Here is a 20,748-nt window from a genome sequence, read left to right on the forward strand (position 1 = left end):
TATAAAATATTTGCAGCAATTCAAATAATCTCTCATATACTTTGCAGTCAGTTTCCTCCTTGACCCTGTATCCAGGCAGCCATTAATAGGTATTCTGCTGCTACAGTTCTATCTTCCATAGAATGTCACCTAATGAGATAATGAATACATAGTCTTTTGTATCTAGAATCTTTCATTTAGCATGATACTCTGAGATTCATCCAGCTTGGTCTCTGTATTTGTAGTTTATTTCCTTTTTATTGCCCAATAGTTCTCCATTTTACATAATTAATTTGTCCATTTCCATTGATGAACTTTTGGGTTGTTTCCAGTTTGGAGTTTTTAAGAATAAAGCTTCTATAAACCCTTGGATACAATCTTTCTGTAGACATTATTCAATATTATATTACTCTTGGGAAAATACCTAGGAGTGGATTTTCTGGGACTTATTGTAAGTATATGTGTAACTTTTGAAGAAATGTCACATTTCCAAAGTAGCTGAATTATCATGTATCATCATCCTGCATTATTAACAACAAAACAAGTGGTCCAGTTGTGCCATATCCTTGTCAACACTTGGTATTGTCAGCCTTTCTAATTTTAGTCAGTCTACAGTGTGTGTGGAGGTATCTCACGATGCAGTTATATGTCTAAATCTCTAGTCCATTTTTTAAAAATTAGATTGTTTTCTTAAGTTTAAGACTTTATATATGCTGGGCATAAGACCACATATGGTAAATGTGTGTATCTCTCTCTGTGTGTGTATGTATATCAAATATTTTGCAAATATTCCCACACAGTGTATGGCTTGCTTATCCATTTTCTTAATGGTGTCTTCAAAGAGAAAACGCTTTCCATTTTGAATGTGGTCAAATTTATCAAATTTTCTGGTATGTGCTTTTCATATTCTAGCTAAAAAATCTTTCCTAATCCAAACTTTTGGAAATGTTTCTTACATGTTTTCTTCCATAAGCTTTTAAATTTTTGCTCTTAACCTTAGGTCTATCATCCCTATCAGTTAATTGTTGTATATTGTGTGAAGCAATATTTAGAGTTTACTTTTTGCAGAGAGATGTACAATTTTTCCAGTACTGCTTGTTGAAGACTATCATTTCCTCATTGATTTACCATAGCCTCTTCATTAAAAGTTAATTGACAATATATATGTATATGTGGGCCTATTTCTGATCTCTGCTTTCTGTTCATTGCCTTATAGTTTTCCTCATGCAGTTACATCATTGTTTTGAGTTCTTGTAGTGTAGATCTTCCAGCATTTCCCTGCAGAACAAACCAAAATGAAAAGGCAGTGGTGGAGCTTAGAGGCATACCTAGTTATCATGATGAAAGTTGTGAACTCCTTCCTTCACTTAACCCATTCCCTGCCTTTTGTTTTTCCTCAACCCTATCACTATGTAACCAATTCTACTACATGTCTGTATCTTATTATTATCTGATTCTCCTAATAAAATGTAAACTCAGTGTGGGCCAGGATTTATTTCTGTTTTACTTCCTGGGGTAACCCTAGTAACTAAAACCATTTCTGGCACATAATAAGCACTTAATAAATATTGAGTAAATTATTAACGAACCGGACCTCTGCTTTCATCTTTAAATAAGTAATGCTCTGTGCTGAAGCCAGAGAATTGAGTGGCGCAAAAAATCAAACATACAAATGAGAATGACAATCATTAATCACCTCTGGGAGCTGCCATGAGCACTCTGCTCAGCTGTTCCTGGCGTCAGGGTCTTGCTTCATTGATTTTAGTTAACAGGGTTTGCAGCCTCTCTAAGGCATACCCAGATGTATTTTCAGGGTAGGATGGGTCAAATATTGTTACTCAGACTTTTTACAGTGGGGATTAGAGGAATCCATTCATTTTGGTGCTTTAGCACACAACATCACTGTGGATGACAGCATGAGTCTTCATCCTGTCCTTCATAATGGGCCCTTCATTATGAATAAGAACACTTTCTCACTCATGGAACATGTGTGATTAGACTTGCCCCTGGGTCATATGAAGGAATTGGGAGAGCAAAAGATAAAGAATAATTCCACCTAAAGCTAGAGATTACCTCCCAGCCCCTCTTGAGTCAATCATAAAAAAGATTCAAGACAATACAAATTTAAAGTGTTGATTAAATTAAAAACCAAACTAATTAAGATTTGGAAACCTTAATGCACTCTTTTTTTGTTGTTGTGCTGGTAACAGAGAGACATCACCATTGCTGTCCACCGGAGATGGCATAAGCTTTGTCTCCCAAATGTAACCAAGGTGGCTTACCTTGTTTTGATATAAAGAGAAGACAGGAGGACATAATCCAAGAAAAATACTGCCTAATTAAAACGTTACCCCACATTTAATCTCCAACTCTTCCTCTGTACATAAGATAGGGATTTTTATCTACCTTCAGTATGAGAAATAGATGAATTGCCCATTTAATGCTTAGAAAGATTATAATATACTTAAAGATAAATAAAATACAATAACATACTATTTGAGGCCAAATGGAAACACTATTTTAAATCAGGATTCTAATTTTACAAATTCTTATTCCCAGTTTTAACTCAATCACATTGCACAACTTTACTTATAAAGCAATCCACTCAAAGACTTAAAATAATAAAAACTATCTATCTCCCTATTGAGATAAATCAACCAAAAAACAATTGAAATTTTACCTGAAGATAACATATAAATATTCAATCTTAAAAAATTATTTAATTAGTGGCCCTAGAATGCAAAAGTAACATGAAAGTTATTAATAACTTTCAAAACTCAATAAACCATTTTCATCAGAGTCTAATTATTGCTTATAAAAATGCACAACAGGGATGCTCTCAGCTCTCATGAGCCAAAGATCAATAACAACATTAAAGCCCAGTCTACATATTAGAACCAATTCTCTTTGTTAATAACTTAGAGTGGTTACATGCAGCATTTTCTCCTAACATCTCTGTGCACTCCTGAATAATCATTACACACCTAGATTACACGATTGAAAAGTGGTTTTTTAAAAATATTTCATTTCTCCAGACAGAAAACTGACAACATACTTTAAAATCAGAAACGTATCCCCAAATGCATTTTTTAATGTAAAAAGCAGGCAATGTGGTTATACCTTAGCTGGTTCCTTTGCAAATAGATTAGAATATTTTGCCAATATGATTTTGACATTACATCACATAAAACATCCAGTCATGTGCATGACAATGAAAAGACAAATTATTCACAGAACAAAGGATATTTAAGGATCCATAACAACACGTTTCCTCCCCAAGTAAACTCTTAGGAGGATAAGTCATATTCTATAGTGAAACAAGTGACGATCACACTTGGTTTATGTAAATTTTAGTTTACAGAGAAAATGTTGAGTTCAAGAGAGTTTTCAACAATTAGCAGTGTCTTCCTATATGTTAACCAGATTCATATGAAAATATTAAAACTAAATATTAAAAATAATGTCATGCTATCTGTTTCTAATTAAAATAAATGTTCTTAATTCCTCCTTGGAGAAAGTAGGACATTATCATGCAATCACACACATTTATGATTTCTAAAGGTCAGAGTGGTAGATCTGAGACTAGATGAACAGAGAGAAATACTGGAAGCAATTTTACCCAAGATTTATATATTCAGACTCAGAAACCTCTGGAATCTCAGAGGGACTCAAGGAATCCTCTACTGCAGCCCCTCCTGTGGCAATGAGGTTGCTGCATCCTAATGAAGAGGCTAAACTCAGCCAGTACCATGACTCCACACAACTGCTTGGTGCATTAGACACCAGACAGCCAAAACCCAGAGAGGAAACAGAGCATCATGAGACACGCATGGAGCCATGGGACACTCATGGAGCCATGGACACGCATGGAACTGTGGGACACGCATGGAACTGTGGGACACGCATGGAGCCATGGGACAAGAAAGGATATGTGGACATGAGTGGAACCATGGGATATGTGAGGAACCATGGGACACACATGGAGCCATGGGACATACATACATGGAGTTGCGAACATGCCTGGAACCGTGGACACACATGGAAGGATGGGAAGATGCAGGGATACATGGACACACATAAAGACATGGATATGCCTGGAGCTGTGGGATCTGCATGGAATCACAAACATGGAGCCATGAGACATGCATGTAGCTGTGAGAGACCCATGGGACCACGGCACATGCATGGAGCCATGAGACACACATGCATGGAGCCATGTCACACACATGGAGCCTAGCATAGAAACATCTCCTTCACTCATCCAGCATCCCCTCATTTTCTGAGAGGTTACAGTTTGTTGTGCTTGACACTGTCCATGTTACGCCTTCTCCAGCCACAGAAGAAGCAGGTGGCAGGTTGAACAATGCCAGCGGCCCACAGGACAGCACAGGGGTCAAGGGAAGAGTGACAGGAGACTGGAAAACAGGAAAGAAAGGCAGTTATGATGACAACATGTAATATGCACATGGCCACATTAGAGAAGGGCAGAAAGAGCTTTCTTAGACTGGGAGAGGGGCTGGGGGCACAGTGAGTGAATGCGAAAAAGAGCCAACTCAGAGTTACAAAACGTATCAGATATCCTTCCTGTCAACATTTAACAAAGCAATGTGTGCAACACACACAAATATAATGTAATACAATGATACGTTTTGAAAGGAAAATATAGGATCCATGAAAAATAATCATTCATACTGTGATACAAGAATAAAACCCAAGTTTAAAATCCTAATTGGTCACTTTCAGTCACTGCTTTTTCAATCACCTAAGACTATATACAGGGATAAAGGCAACTGTTAAAACCCGAGATTCTTGGGGAAGCAGCAGAAAACCAAGTGCAACCCCCAGCCCAGTCCCGGTGATGGCCCAAGCTAGAGCAGTCAACTCAATTCCCTCCATGCCTTTCCCAAGGCACTGGAGCTAGATATTGCAAATCCTCCATCATGAGTCCATGCAGCTCTTCCATGAGTTTCAGAACAATTCTCAGGCCAATCAATAAACCCATAAGTAGGAGGACACTCTACAGGAACATCAAGGAGTTAAAGATAAAGATCGCTGGGACCCAGGAATGGAAATCAATAGGGCCCTGCCTGATTCTGCAGGTAGGAGTAATCTTAGGCATTGATGCTAAATGCTGCCAGCTCACAGCCTGAAGAAAGGCCTCCAAATCAGTCATATGAAGGACCCAAGCGAAGTACAGCATGACTCACATCACTGGTGGTCTTTCTTTGTGAATAATGTGAAATCGCTTCCCACAAACCGATTCCTATAACAGGAGCTTGCTCTCTAAATAGCCAGCATACTGAGTAAACTTTAATCAATAAACAAAAGCAGAATATGGCACCTTGCCTTAAGTAGACATTAAACATTTAAAACTAATTTCAGAGATGGTTTTGAGACTCAGTAAGCATGCTGAGAAACACGCTGTCTCGAAGGGTCACTATTTTTTTCCCTTTATTGGAATAGACGTTTAGGCAAATGACAAGGACATACGTGTGAACGGTGCATCTGTAATGGGTCAGGGTGTTTTAGCAGCCACTGCACAATCAGGGATAAATACTCCAGAAAACACAGTCAAGCAAGTAACCTTGCAAACACAGCAAGCTGTAAAAGTGTGTTGTGCAATGAACTCCACTAGACAGGAGGCACCTGCAGTGGCAAATACTTCACAGAGGCTGGAAAAAAAAAGATTATACCAGCATCTTCTGCCTAGCCAGGTAAATCAGATCAAGACTGTGACAGAACATGCTAAGCTCCATGAAGACATTCTGTTAGCATCCAGTCCTTCATCAGTAGCATCCTGTGCAGAATGCCTCCAGTGCATAATACTCAATCACGATATTTTAAATATGCATGAAAATCAGGATTTTAAGTCAAGATCATCTAGTTCTTCCTTTATTTCCCCCCGGTCAGTGTTTCATCCCGCTTTCTCAAAGGTTCTTGGAACGGTGCCTTACAAAAAAGTGTTCACGGGGAGTCGCGGAGGCCACTTGTTCAACTGTAACATGAGCCATTTCAAGGCCTGAGTGGGCCCATAACATCACATGACATTGTGTGTGTGTGTGTGTGTGTGTGTGTGTGTGTGTGTATGTGTAAAAGTTTTATTCTCTCCTCAGAGAAGCATTTCCTTTCTAAGGCCCTGTTCTCTTGACCTGGGACCTACCTACTCCTCTTCAGCCAAGACAGAGATCCTCAGGAACTCCTTCCTCTCCTGCATCCACTCCCACCCACCAGCTTTCCTGCATCCTGGGTGCTTTGGCCTCCTGCCCTCCAAGCTCACTGGAGGTGGAGTTGGCTTCCTATAACTTAACTGGGCACCTGTTCCCAGTTGCTATCCCCTCCTACAGCACCGGGGTCTCTGCTTAAACAATCATCTCCCCGCTCCTCTCTCTCTAGCCTCTTCCTTCACCTCGTTCCTTCCCATCACCATTTGAGGATGGTTAAGTCATGCTCTTTTAAAAGTTGTTCCCTGCCCTTATGTCCCTGTGTGACTGACATGAGTTCTTCTCTCCTTTTATATCTATCATATCGTCCCTAACCTTCGATGTATCCCCACACACATCACCAACTGGTTTCTTCCCCCAACCCTGTGGTGAAACTGCTCTGATAAATGCTGCCTTTTATGTGTCCTCCCAGAAGATATACTGAAGTCTTAACCACAGGTACCTCTGAAAGTGACCATATTTGGAAACAGCACCTTTGCAGATGAATTGCTTAAGATGAGGTCATACTGGATTAGGGTTTACCCTAAGTTCAACATGACTTATGTCCTTATAAAAAGAGAAGACAGAAAGACAGGGACACAGAGGGAGGATAGAGACTGGAGTGATGCATCCACGAACCAAGGAATGCCAAACATTGCTGACAACCATGAGAAACTAGAAGGAAGCAGAGAATGGTTCTTCTCTAGAGCCTTCAGAGAGAACACAGACCTGCAAACACCGTAATTTTGGACTCTGGCCTTCAGAAATGCAAGAAGAGACAATTGGGTTGTTTTAAGCCATCTAGTGTGTAATTATTTGTTACAGCAGCCCTAGGCAGCTAATACAGTGCTGCTGACAGAATTTCTCAGAGTGACCAGTTGTCCTGGCTTTTCTAGAACAGAAGCAACCAGGAAAGTCCCAGGAAAACCAGGACAAGTGTGTCACTCTTCCCTCTGGCACACACCTGCCTTGAACACTCTGCAGTATCTGACGCTCTGCTGGACACTGCCCTCTTGAAAATATCCCCTTTCTTGGTTCTCAGGAAGGCTTGCTCTCAACTAGATAATTCCATCTGGTGGCTCACAGGAACTCAGCCTTTTCCATCTAAAATCACCACACCCCTCATATCTGCTTTCTCTTCTTGATTCTATATGGAATCAACAGCCAAGAATGTGGGGATTGCGGTCAGGGTTTCCTCCTCGGTCCTGCTCTACATCTACTAATCCTCAACCACACTCCTTTCCAATTTCCAGAATCCACCTCTTCTCTACATTTCTGCCTCCCTTCCCTTAATGCAGGTCCTCCTCCCGTTGGTCTCAGTAGCAGCCTCAGAATGGGTTGTCCCTGCAGCATTTTGTCATCCTCCAGATAGAGGATAAACTTGTTCAGATGCCTTCCAATGCCAGGCACCTCTGAATCCCCACTTGCCATGTGAGCCTCATGCCCTCTACCTCCTCCTCCATATCTTAAAATAAGATGTCCTGACTTCCTGTACGTGAGGCTTTGCCAGGACCTGCAGTGTTTCCTCTCTCACTTCAGGGCTTATCACTTGCTCTTTTCCTCTCCATGGAAACTTCTCCTTTCACAAGTTTTGTAAACACCTTCTAACAATCACTTGGGATGCAGCTCTGGCATGGCTTCATCCTAGAAACCTTCCCCAACCACCATCCTACAGCCCAGGATGTGAGCTTAGAGCCCCCTCTCCTAGGATCTGCAGCACCCAACACAGGCACCTGTTAGGACCCTTTACAGAATGTTATGCAATGGCCCTTTTGGTTCCCATTCCTAAACATAGTCTAAACCCTTTTCATAGGAACTGAGCATCTTCTCGAGCTCCTCAATATCTAGCAAAGACCCTGTACACAACAGGCTTCTCCTAAATGTTCATTGAATGTTCACTCAGAATTAAAAACATGCAAATAGAAATACACTGAGACACCATTTATGCATTGAGTTTTGTCCAGATCCCAAAGCCTGATGGTGCACTCTGCAGGAAAGGCGGCAGAGAAACAGGTATCCATATCCAGGGCAACTAGAATGCAAAGTGGCACAACTCCTGTGAAAGAGAATTGGGCAACATTTCCAAAACCACATATGCATTCACCCTTTGGCTCAGAAATCCCAATTCTAATCATCTCATTCAGCGGTACACGTGCAAAAATATTAAATAATGTTTACAGGAGGCACTGCTCACTGAAACACTATCCATGGTCACAAATGACAGAAAATAACCTAAGCATCTCTCAATAAGGAGTTTTTGATTAGCTTAGGGCTCATCACATAGTGGAAGCTATGTAGCTACCAAAAAAAAAAAAAAATGACATAAATCTCTACACTCTTCTAGAGAGTAGACTCCAGCATATACCATTAGGTTAAAATAATGCTACACAGAGACAAGTCTATATAATAGCCACCTTTCATCTAAGAAAAGATAATGTAAATATATGTTTGTATGTGTGTGTGTGTTGCTTTGCTTCTATTACAAAAGTAGCCTAACCCATAAAATATACGTAAATAGCTAAATGCAGAAAGAGCTCTAGGATAGGATCAAGAAAACAGGAAGTGAAGCTAGATTCCTTTGAACACCTTTTGCTTCAATAATTTGACTTTGAAACACTGCATAAAAACTTAATGTCAATTTTAAGAATTTCTAAAAATCAATAGAAAAATTAAACAAACAATAGTAACTGGGTCTTGGGTTGGGGTCATAACCACGCAGAAAGAAATTATTTCTACTGATTTTAAAGCAGTAATTTTGCTAATTTTGCTAGAATTTTCCAGTGAAATATTTACTGTGAGGACCAAAAAAAAAAGAGAGAGAGAAAAAAGTCATTTTAAAGATTTTTCAATAATCAAAAACAACTAGGGTTGCATGGAGCTGTTATTCTAAAATGACTGAGTGTGTACTAAAGAAAAAAGGCAAATAAATAATTAGGTTGGTCTGCAGAGACTTGAGATTTTGTGCAAGGAAGAAATAAACACTAAGATGGGAAAAGTTAACAAAGACCCTAGAGTCCTGGAGATGAATTGTAAGTACCGGGAGAAGCTTATGGTCTATTTTTAAAATGCTTTTCTTAGCACTGTCCACTGAGAAGACCTGTGGGCATATTTAGTGCTCAAAGCATCCAGAAATGAGTGATTCCCAGATCTATGGAAAGAAATAGGTAAAAGGAATAGGAACATTTCATCAACCCAGAGAGCAAAGAAGCTCTCAAAGATGACTTGGATGGAGTCAGAAGAACCCAGAAGCCGCTCTCAAGAGGTTACTCTGGGCTTAAAATGCTACAATTTCACCGTGTACAAGGATGTAAGCTACATGGATTAAAATACATCAAATAAGTTAAAATTCATGTATTAATAATAATTCTAATAATCAAAATAAGAAAAAGTCAAACATAACATCTTATCCATCCCCTTTGGATGACAAATGAATGACCTCTGGGATATTAAAGAACCAACATACTTGTATGTTTAAAAAAAAATAAAAGTATAAATTGGTGGGGGACGGGGACCATTTATTTTGCCTTTCCTGCATAAAGTGTACCTTCAGGATATTCAAATAGTTGATGAAGGAAATATAGTTTATATAGAAGTATTCTAACCACTAAACAAGCAAAATAATAAAATGAGAAAATCCCAGTTGTGTACCCATGGGTGAATCAGTAGACTGAGGCAGTGATCATCAATGACTGATCATTTCCCAGCTGGATATGCTCTGCCTCCTGAAGGAAGTACACAGCACTACCCATGACATAGTCAAGACAAAAACATCCAAACCTGGATCTCAGCAGGTGTCTTGAGATTACTAGGAATTTACAGACATCTTTGGAAAGAGCAATATTTGAACCACACAATCAGAATGCGATGAGCGAAATTCAACTGTGGGAAACTGTCCAGGACAAAGAACTTGGTTTCTGTAATTTGCAAAGGGTATGAAATAAAAGTAAAATATTAAAAGAGACTCAAGAAATATGCCAACCAATGGCAGTGGGTGGAATTCACTTAAATCCTGATTTGACTTAACTGGCCAAAAGATGCCTAAGTATTTTTGAACCCATGAAAGATCTCTCAATTGCCCACTGGGTGCTTGATGATGTCATGAAATCATTTATTGTTTGTTTGTTTGTTTGTTGTGATAATGGTACTGACTTCCTTATCTTTGAGCATTATAAACTGAAATCTGATGGATAAAATTATTTGATTTTTTTTTAATTTCCTCCAAAATAATTTAGTGGATGTGAGATGAAGCATGAGTGGAAATTTAGATGAAAAAGGATGGGGATGGGCCATGAATTGATAAATGTGGGGCTGCATGCTCCTTAGACTATTCTTTCTAATTCTGTAGATATTTGAAAGTGTTTGATACAAGTTTTAAAAGCAACAAAATATAAAACCACTTGTTGCATGAATTATTGAAATACATTGTCTGATTCATCATATTTAGCCTGATAATTATAATTCCTTGAGGACAGGGACAAAGTCTATTTTCTTTTCCACTCTGAATGCTTGAGTGCCCGGATGTGAAGGACCTTAAATAAATTTCAATGAATAAAAGAATAAATGAGTGGATATACAGATTAATTATGTAATCCCACCAATCCATAGAGATACGTGGGACATTAAATCAATTCTGCTGCCATGCAATGCTAGATAGAAACAAAGGGGTAAGTTTGTGGCAAGACTAACACTTTGCAGGAAAATGTCATAGTGAAGAATTTTAGGCTTTCCTTAGTTTTGTTGTTATTTTTATGGTCACATTTTTATCCTTTGGTTCAAACACTTAGGAGGCCTGCCGTACCTGTTAAATAAAGGTGAACAGAAACAATGAGATTTTTTACGTTGGTAATCCCTGTCTTAGATCCCTCTTGAGGTAGTGATCAGTTTCTGGATATGAAATTCTAATGACAGAGGTTTTTGTATTTTTACCTTTATTTTAAACTATGTCTAAAACCAGAGTCACTGGATTATACAGCATTTGTGACGCTCTATTATCTTCTATCACTAAATACAGAATGTGCCTTTAGATGACAGCTTTGCATTCAGTGCTTGCTGGTCCCTTACCTTTATAGGAGATGACTGGGTGCTCAGCTCTCTGGCACTGAGTCGTACCCTGGGCCTCTGGGCGAGCGAGTCTCCATAGCCCCAGGCTTGAGAACAGCCATGCTATAACACAGGTTCCCTTCATGGTGGGCAAGGGGCCTCTGACTCTGGGCTCGTGTCTTCTAAACAGAAGCTCTTCTTCCCCTCATGTGTGGAAAGTGCCTAAAACACACAAAAGAAAAGAATCGGATGACCGTGAGTTCATTTTCCGGTGGATGGTCTTCTGGTAACACTCCCTCACTAACATTAAGGTTACACTTTGTTGAGCTAGAGGAGAGCTTGGAGGGCTCAGACCAGCATATTTTGTCTACGTCATATCCCAGGCTGTATGAATGCATGCGTGAGTGTGTGTATCTCAATACAGACCTCTCATTCTCCCAATAATTGCATGACATAGCCCATTTGTTTTAAACGAGAAATGCTCAAGCTTAAGCTGTACTGTCATCACACTCACTCCGAAGGAATGTAGATTAATAGATGGGATTGGCTGGATTTCCCTTGGCCACCTGTCCTAACCCTTTGTGCAAACACAGATCTATATGTGGAAACCCTACAAACACCTGCCCATCCCTTTTTAACATTTAAAAGACTTATTCTTAAGAAGGCCATGGCCATTGTCTTTTACCAATAAACTGACGAATATTATGCTAAGCAACTTTAACAAATCATCACGATTTGCTAAATTCTGTATTTTGTGATGCAGGATAACCTTTTAAAATTGTAGATAATCTGCCTGCAAAATATCTGGCTAGATATCAAGTGTGAATCAAACAAAATCTATATCGAGTACCTACTGGGTGAAATAAAAGTACTATGCCGGGAAACTTTAAAGATTATGAACAATTTAAATGATTAACAAGCATTAAAGTAATATAAGCCTGTAAAAATAACTATGATCCAAGCTGTTAGCAAATCTTTAAAAGAACTGGAGTGCTGTGGGAGTCAAGGGAGAGTGCGATTGCTACAGAGAAGGATCTATGACGGGTCCATGGAGGGGCTCAAATCTGAGTGTAATGCTGGAGGATAAGGAGGATTTCAACAGATGGAGGTTTCTAGAATGACATTCCATTCCCAGGGAAGAGAATGAAAAGGCACATTGGAGGGACAAGAGGAAGAGGTATGCAACATGTTTTAGGAATGGTGTGCCATACTCGATCCAGGAAATTTAAAGGGAAGCATTGGGAAGAGCTTACAGAGTAGGTTAAGATCTGGAAGGCAAACTACACTAAGGTGTGAGGTCTTTATTTTCAGGCAACAAGCTACCATAGTATACTAATGTTAGAAGATCTTATTAATATTAATAAGGCCATTATCACAATAGTGTACCTAGGAAATTAAGCAGATGAGAGCATAGAAATGGAGAAGTCAATTTGAGCCATTACAATTGTTAAGAAGAGAGATAAATGTAGCAGTGACTTTGGTGGTGTCAATGGGAATAAAAAGGCAAACACAGTACACAACGACTGTGGGTAAAGGAAACTATGGCAAATTAAAGATGGCCACAGATTCTGGCCTTCCTCGCACTGAGAGGTGGAGCTATGTTCTCCACCTAGAATCTGGGTAGGTTCAGTGACTGCTCTGCTCATTTGAATACAACAGAAGTCATCTTGTGCTAGTTTCCAAGCCCAGGCCCTAAAAGCCTGGCAATGTGCTACACCCTGCAGCTTAGAACACATTCTTTAAGACACTGAGACACTAGGTCAGAAGTCCAACTACACTGAGATGGCCATGCTAGAGAGAACACGTTTAGGTGCTCCAGTTTTGGGGTCACACATGAGCCCAACTCTCCAGCCATGAGTGAAGTTGAAACCCATTGAGTAATTTCAGTAGATACTATGAGAGCAAAAGAATCTCTCTGTTGAGCACTGCCCAAACTCCTGACCCCACAAATGCAAAATATAATAAAAGAGTAGTTGCTATAATCTGCTAAATTTTGGGAACACAGAGCGGAGACAGCGATGGACTTAAGAGAGATAATGTAAGTGATTTCAAGGATTGTGATGCCATTCATTTTAATAGGATAATCAACAGAGGGATTTTGTTTAGATGAGATTAGAATCGTGTGTGTGTGTGTGTGTGTGTGTGTGTGTGTGTGTGCGCGCGCGCGCGCACATTAAGTTTAAGACACTTGGCCGGGCATGGTGGCTCATGCCTGTAATCCCAGCACTTTGGGAGGCTGAGGCAGGTGGATCACCTGAGGTCAGGAGATCGAGACCAGCCTGTGAAATATAATGAGATTTTGTCTATATAAAAAATAAAAATAAAAATTGGCCAGGCATAGTAGTGTGTGTCTGTAGTCTTAGCTACTTGGGTGGCTGAAGCAGGAGGATTGCATTAGCCCAGAAGCTCAAGGCTGCAGTGAGCTGAGAAGGTGACACTGGACTCCTGCCTAGGCAACAAAGCAAGACTTTGTCTCTAAATAATAATAATAGTAATTAATAAATACACACATAAAAGAGAGAGGAATTGGAAGAAAATCCAGAGAAAACTGAGGTGGAAAGCTATTAGGGTTCCAGTAAAGAAAGTGAAAGAAAGGAAAGAAGCCTTCGTTAAAAAGGAGTGCTTACCACCTGAACAAATGGTGAGATTTCAAGACAAAGAAAACATAGATTTGAGGGTGTATCAAATTTCACAGTCTGTATTTTCTGAGTCAACCAAATGGGGAGGAAGGATAAGACATGATAATTTAAATTTTGAAATTGAAGAGTAGAAACATTATGGGTTAATTTCATAGAGGTTTGTTCAATATGAATAAACCTGACCAGAAACCTGAAGGTCCAGCTGAGTTTAGAGTCTCTCATTCCCTCAATACTTACTGAGTGACAACTGCATACCCAGCATGTAAGAATCTGCAAAGGAACCAAGCAGCATGAGGTAAGGCCTATTGTATCCATAAGTAGCAACCATGGAGCTGATATAAGGAAGCCAAGTACAGACTCACCAGGACCAAGAACTTCAGAGCAGGCGGGAGGTTGGGGTCCTTAAGAATGGAAGGAATTGTACAACATTTCCATTGACCAAACCATTCAGATTGGGCAGAGAAATAGGTAATGAGACTGCAAATCAAGACCAGGGAAGAGTATAGCTTCTGTAGGAACAAGAGATGCTGAGCATGAAGGTGGAGGATGGGCTAGGGAGGAAAACGGAGAGCCAGAGGCTCCTCTATCCACCAACTCACAATCCCTGCCCAAGCACAGAGCACTGTAATGGACAAAGAATGAGCAAATGCTCATTGACCCTGGGTTATAACACTGAACGTATGAGCTTCACTTTTGAAAAGGAGTTACAGCGTGCAACACCGGAGTCTGCTTCAGAACTCCAGTCTAAGGGTAACCAGATAAAGTAGCCTATCTTTTCTGAGCCTCCTGACCTGAGACTTAAGATATGACATTTTATCAAATTACATATTTTAACATAAACACTTGTTAGAGGTGCTTTAGATGTGATTTCATTCCGTTAAAAGCAAGGAGGTTTGGGGCACCCATACCAGTTCAGGTAAATTATCACAGTCACACAGTAACACATCAAAAAAGATCAGCAATGATGAAGATAAAAGGAGAAGGATGATGAGGTGGCAATCAACCCTTAAAACATGCTAGCTCTGTAGGAAGCATGGTGCCAAGCACTCACACCCATGCCTGGCACCCAACAGCCACCCAGAGCCATATCACTGGTAAGTCCACTCTCACAGAGCAGCAAGCCATCATGGAGATGGATTGGAGCACTGTCCTGCCATTATCTCCAAGAATGAGTGCAAATCAACTAGGGACTAACAGCACATTCTTTTCTTACACACAGTTTTTCAACGTGCACATCTAAGCCAAGATAGATTCCCCTTCTGCTACTGATGAAGGGCATCATCCAGACCTGCTTGTGACTGAAACTGTCCTTTATTTACAATATGCCGCCCACTCTGATCTTAAGACATGTGACGTTAGAAGCCCTAATATCTTTGCCTCTTGAATGAAAGGAAGAGAAAAATAACACAAGTGTCTGAAATGCTCTTTCCTTGGGATTTGGAAAGCGACAATTAGAGATGAGGGGAAATGACACATACGGAGAACAGCAGCTAAAATGGAACACGTAGTTTGAGGGTGATGAGCTGAAATGACATGTTTGTCATGTTAGGAAAGAACATTTAATGAGAACAGGTAATTTTTTGAGGTTTATAATTTTCAGACTATAACGTATTACCTTTTTTCTTAAACTAAAGGTACTGTAAACTGTCATTATGGTGACAGGAAAGGGCATTTATAGTCTTCATGTAGAGACGTGGGCTTTTTTGAGCAGCTCACCATGGAAAGCTAACTCCTTGAAGAGTCTTTTCCTCTAAATAAACTCAGCTTTAAATAGCAGGTACCTCCTTCCTGGACTCAGCAGGTCCATCTTGTACTGAATCATGGAGCTCTTACCTCTCAGTGGTGTAGGAGGAACACATTTATACCAGGGCTTTTAGTGCTCAAGCTCAGCACTATTGACATTTTAGTCATATAATTCTGTGTTCTGGGCTATTCTATGCCTTTAGCAGCACCCCTGGCCTGTACCTACTAGAGCCAGTAACACCTCCCTCCCATGGCCAACTTTGTGCCAACCAAAATTGTCTCCAGACACTGCCAAATTGCCCCTGGTTGAGAACCTCTACTACAGATAGGTAGGTAGGTAGGTACATAGATAGATAGATAGATAGATAGATAGATACATAGATAGATACATACATACATACATACATACATATGCATACATGCATAGATAACTTCCCTCTTTGGAAGTTAAAAGAGCTGCCATGACTTGAAAGATTATTCAAAATATGCTTATATAAAACACCAAACTAAATTTGTGTTGAGTCATTCAGGCAAAATTTCAAAATATATGAAATTCCTGTTAATTTCAACTATATGCTACATTTGGGAAATACATTACGAAGGAATTTTCAAAGGATCAAAGTTGTTCTAACATCATCCTACCAACTCTAGAAAAATAAAAATACATGACGTGAGTTAATATGAAACAAATGATTTTGCCAATATGAAGATTTATTCTAGAAAGCCCGTTTGGGCGACAACATATAAGCATTTTTGGTGCCTCTACTTCAAAACCCCTGAAACCCCTAAACTTCCTTTTATTTTCCTGATGTAGGAGGATATCTCTATAAGCTTGATCTAAATAAGTACAACTCTGTATAAAAGTGTTTGTGCAATAAATAACATTTCTCATTCACTCCCACGCTACAACTGAAACTGAATAGGCTTTGGGGACAGAAAATAACTGCCCCTTTTAGGAAAAAAAAAATTGCTGTCAGATAAAAAAGAAATCAAAGGAATAAAAGCTTCCATGAGGCGTTTTGCTTAGGGAACAGTGTCTAACCAGTTATTAATACAGATCCAACATAAGCTTAATGTACTTTTCAGAAGAGGCTGGGTTTCTTCTGAGCTATAGGCCTATCATGAAGATGGATATAGCCTAATCTGTTGTTACAGTCCAGAGAGTCCACAAACCCCTCCTGGGCCCATGCCCTACTTGATGGCATTACAGACTTCCTTTGGCAAGAGGACAAAGGAGTCAGGTGAGCGAGCTGACCCAGTGAGGTGGCCTCAGAGATGTCTCAGGAAGTCCTGCCCCATGCATGCCACAGCAGGACCATCCTCAGTACCAAAAGGCTAAAGCTAATATTAGAGGCGATTGCTGCATGTGTGTCTCTTAATTAGGGACAGTTACGGCTTGTTATAATGTAAAAAACATAACATCCAGGATTTGCAGAGTTGGAACATGTTTTTTTTTTTTTTTTTTTTTTTTTTTTTTTTTTTCTTGAGACATAGTCTAGTTCTGTTGCCTAGGCTGGAGTGCAATGGCATGATCTCAGCTCACTGCAACCTCCACCTCCTGGGTTCAAGCAATTCTCCTGCCTCAGCCTCCTGAGTAGCTGGGATTACAGGCACACACCACCACACCTGGCTAATTTTTGTGTTTTTAGTAGAGACAGGGTTTCACCATGTTGGTCAGGCTGGTCTTGAACTCCTGACCTCGTGATCCTCCCACCTCAGCCTCCCAAAGTGCTGGGATTACAGGCGTGCGCCACCGTGCCCAGCTGGAACATGCTTTTCAAATGTTTGTTTTCGCATTTGTTCTTTCCATTTCTTACCCCTGTTCTAGGGGATCAGATGAACTGCTCACACAGAAACTGGAGTCCCCTCCCAGACTGAATGGAGCAGAACTACTAAAGAATCATTCCAGCAAACCAACCAACCCCGAAGCCATGCCCTACACATCCTGTCAGAGCCAAAGATAGGGTCCAGTGCATGATTGTCAGCTGCTGCCCAGTAAATAATCCTGCCTATTCAAGAACTCAGGATTCAGCTTCTGCCTTTCAAAAAAAAAATCATGCTTTTCCAGGAATAGCTGAGAATTAGTTTCTTCTTAATCTGTCTCCACTACTCACACTGCAAGACCTTCCGTGTGGTCCCTCTCGCCTCACCAGGGTCCTCAGAGGCAGCCTTGCACACTCAGTAGCCACATCTGCACCCTTGCTGATGCCATGAGCCCCTCATCTGCCTAGTCCTCCCACTGCTCCAGGTACAGACTGTCTTCCATGATCACACCATGGTGGCTGACACCAGCCACAGTAGCAGCTCCTCTCCAGAAACCCAGATGGGACATCAGAGTGCCTGCCACACCACTGCTTCCATGTGAAAGGTTGCCTTGGATAGACCCAGACCTTTTGTGTTTCTAAGTCTTAAGTTTTGCTTCTCTCTTTCATTGTAAACAATCTACACATAGTTCCGATGCCAAGTGTATGTGCTCCAACATGCTGAATTGGCTGCCTGAATGAATCCGAGAAAACAGAGCTAGTGTCCTACGGGCCATTTATAATCCGCCCATCCCCTGCCACTGAGTGAGCCCATTGTGAGGTGGCTTAGGCCCTTGGTACATCTGAGACAAGAAATGACTCAAGGGCTCCCAGAATTTGGAAAGTGAACGAGGAAAGAGAAATCACCTAGTCTCTCTTCCCTCTTTGTAGCTCAGAGAGATTAAACAGTGCATGTGAGATCAACGGTGCAGTGACTGGCCACATCAAGACAGGTCCTGCTACCTTCTGGCTATTTATATTCTACAGCCTGAGCTCCCTGCTCAAGCTTCTAAAACCACATACTTGTGGTCACAAGGTCACATGACCTGATCACTCCCAGACCAGGAGCATAGTCTTGTCTCTAGCGAAAATAATTAGGGATGAACCTAAAGCATGAAAACAGGCAGTGTCTCCAGGGTGTCCGTAATCCGTATTAATCCAGCCATATTGAAGGATTTCTTCTGTGGACAAGGTACAGCTTTCTAAAACAGGAGTGAGGATGAAGAGGACGGTAGCCCCAGGACTCCCAGATCACAACTCAGAGTAGTCAAACAAAGAAAAATCTCTTTTTATATTTATGAAATAAAAGTAGCAATAGAAGCAAAGTTGTTGGAAACAAAGAAGGAAGAAATCCTCCTGAATGGGGGAATATAGAAACCGCGATTTTAAAGAGGTTCAAGTTAGAGTGTTCAATGAAGCAGGAATAAACAATCCAGGAGAATCAGAGCCCCAGTGCGTTTAGGACTAGAAGGAATGTATTACATGAATCTATGCTCTTTTCTTGCTGTTGTATCAGATATTCTAGGTACAGTGCAGGAAATGGAATTAAATGAAGAATCAATAAAACAATAAACTTAAGTGAATGCAATGCTCAAGTAAATAGATTCTTCTAATCTTTTTCAAAAACAATAACTGAACATTTTATTATTTGTGAAATACAGTGAAATTAAAGGTTTCCTCTTATTACATTGAGCCCATAAGGGGAATCAGGATGTTTCAACAAATATATCACATCTCTTCAATTGTTATGGTGCACTTATCAAGAAACAAGATCTTTTTTATATTATTTTAACCCATGTGTCTTGATTGCCAAGTTTCAGCTGAAAGAAGTTTGTCATAAATGAATCAGGGAAACATCTTTAGGAATGTGTTACTGAAACAGGGACCACCCTTAACTCCAGAAACACCACTCACTGCCCCCTTCAGGTCATCGAAGAAGTTGGCTTTGTTACTCATAGATTTTCATCACATGTGAACTCAGAGGAGATGGAATTTTATGGCTATATAAAAGGACCTCATGATATAAAATGGAAAAAAGCAAACATTAAACTATTTTATATATTTCAATAATGGTTCAGCTCCAGTGACCTTCTTTTATGTCTCTCTTCAAAGGGAATTGTTATTACACATTTGTCTTCTTCCCCTTGTTTAGCTCCAGATCGCCTGGAGGAACGACAAAAATAAATGAAGTCCATTAGATAAAATTATTATTTACACAAAGGCAATATTAATTTTATCTGTCAGCAGGTTTTAAAACTAAGTGAAAGTTCATTCAATCTACTTCTGTGTCAGCTAAACCAACAAAAGCCCTTTCTAAGAAAAAAAGAAAAAAGTACTTAAATAATGGGCTTTCAAGGCAATGTAACTACCTGGGCAATTTTGAAAGAATTTACCTAGAGACATTTCCTCAGGGCAGGAAAATCATGTGGACACACTAAAATATTCCAGTTATAAATGGCGCTCACCATATGAAGTTACTATTCATAGCTCTCATTCGCTTTTAGCCAAGATGTACAAGAATGGAGCGCCATTTTCTCTCTCATCCACCGCACGATGTGGAGTCTATGCCCAAACAGAAAAGCAACGCTACCCCAGTGGGAAGAAAAGACGATACCCTTCTACTGTCATCAGTCTGGTCGATATCACTGATCACCTCCTGCTTGTGAAATCCAGGGAGCTTATGCAACTAGTCATCTCCATGGCCTTTGTGACCACTGACCTTTCCTTGAATATCTCCTGACATCCTCTCTTCCCTGGATCCTGTAACTCCCCAATCTCCCTGCATTGACTTCACATCTAGCATTCTCCTCAAGTGAAAGTACACACCAGTCTCTTCTGAATGTTCATTGTTTTCTCCATCTACACATTCTCAGAGGCCCTTTTCTTCAGACTCATGTGATTTCACATGGTCTGTAAAAACTGGTGGCTCTCAAATCTAGACCCTCTCCCCAACCTCTGTATACAATCTAGACCCTTACATCAAAATATGGGTATTTACATAAAAAAAGCCAGTGTAATTGCTCTGAAGCAGACCTCATTATCTGTCTTCAACAGCTGTCTCCCTTGTGTCTCCTTCCTCTCATAACTAACTACACCATCGCTCAGACAGTCAACTCAGAGCTCAAGGGACACCCACCATTCCCTCCTCCTCCATTTTCCCAAAACTCACTCCTCATTTTGTCAGTGTCTTGACAATCCTTCCCTTACCCACTTCTGGAATCCAGGCCCTCCTCTCCATCCTGACCAACATCCTGTATTTCTTACCTCTGCAATTTCAGCCACTTTTTGTTGTTGTTGTTGAGTTTCCTTGCTGCTAATCCCAACCCTTAAGCATCACCTCTAAGG

At 40.3% G+C, this 20,748-nt stretch overlaps 1 protein-coding gene across 2 annotated transcripts in view; it reads right to left on the reverse strand.

Moving 5' to 3' along the window:
* SEMA5A (semaphorin 5A) overlaps positions 1-20,748 on the reverse strand; it is a 519,394-nt gene that overhangs the window by 336,745 nt on the left and 161,901 nt on the right. For both annotated transcript variants that reach the window (XM_033178781.1, XM_033178782.1), the window contains exon 3: positions 11,241-11,441. In XM_033178781.1, coding sequence (XP_033034672.1) covers positions 11,241-11,364 — 124 coding nt within the window. In that variant the 5' untranslated portion in view covers positions 11,365-11,441. The remainder of the gene's footprint in view (positions 1-11,240; positions 11,442-20,748) is intronic.

The sequence above is a fragment of the Trachypithecus francoisi genome, unplaced genomic scaffold (assembly GCF_009764315.1).
Source record: "Trachypithecus francoisi isolate TF-2019V2 unplaced genomic scaffold, Tfra_2.0 Lachesis_group2, whole genome shotgun sequence".
Classification (NCBI taxonomy): Eukaryota; Metazoa; Chordata; class Mammalia; order Primates; family Cercopithecidae; genus Trachypithecus; species Trachypithecus francoisi.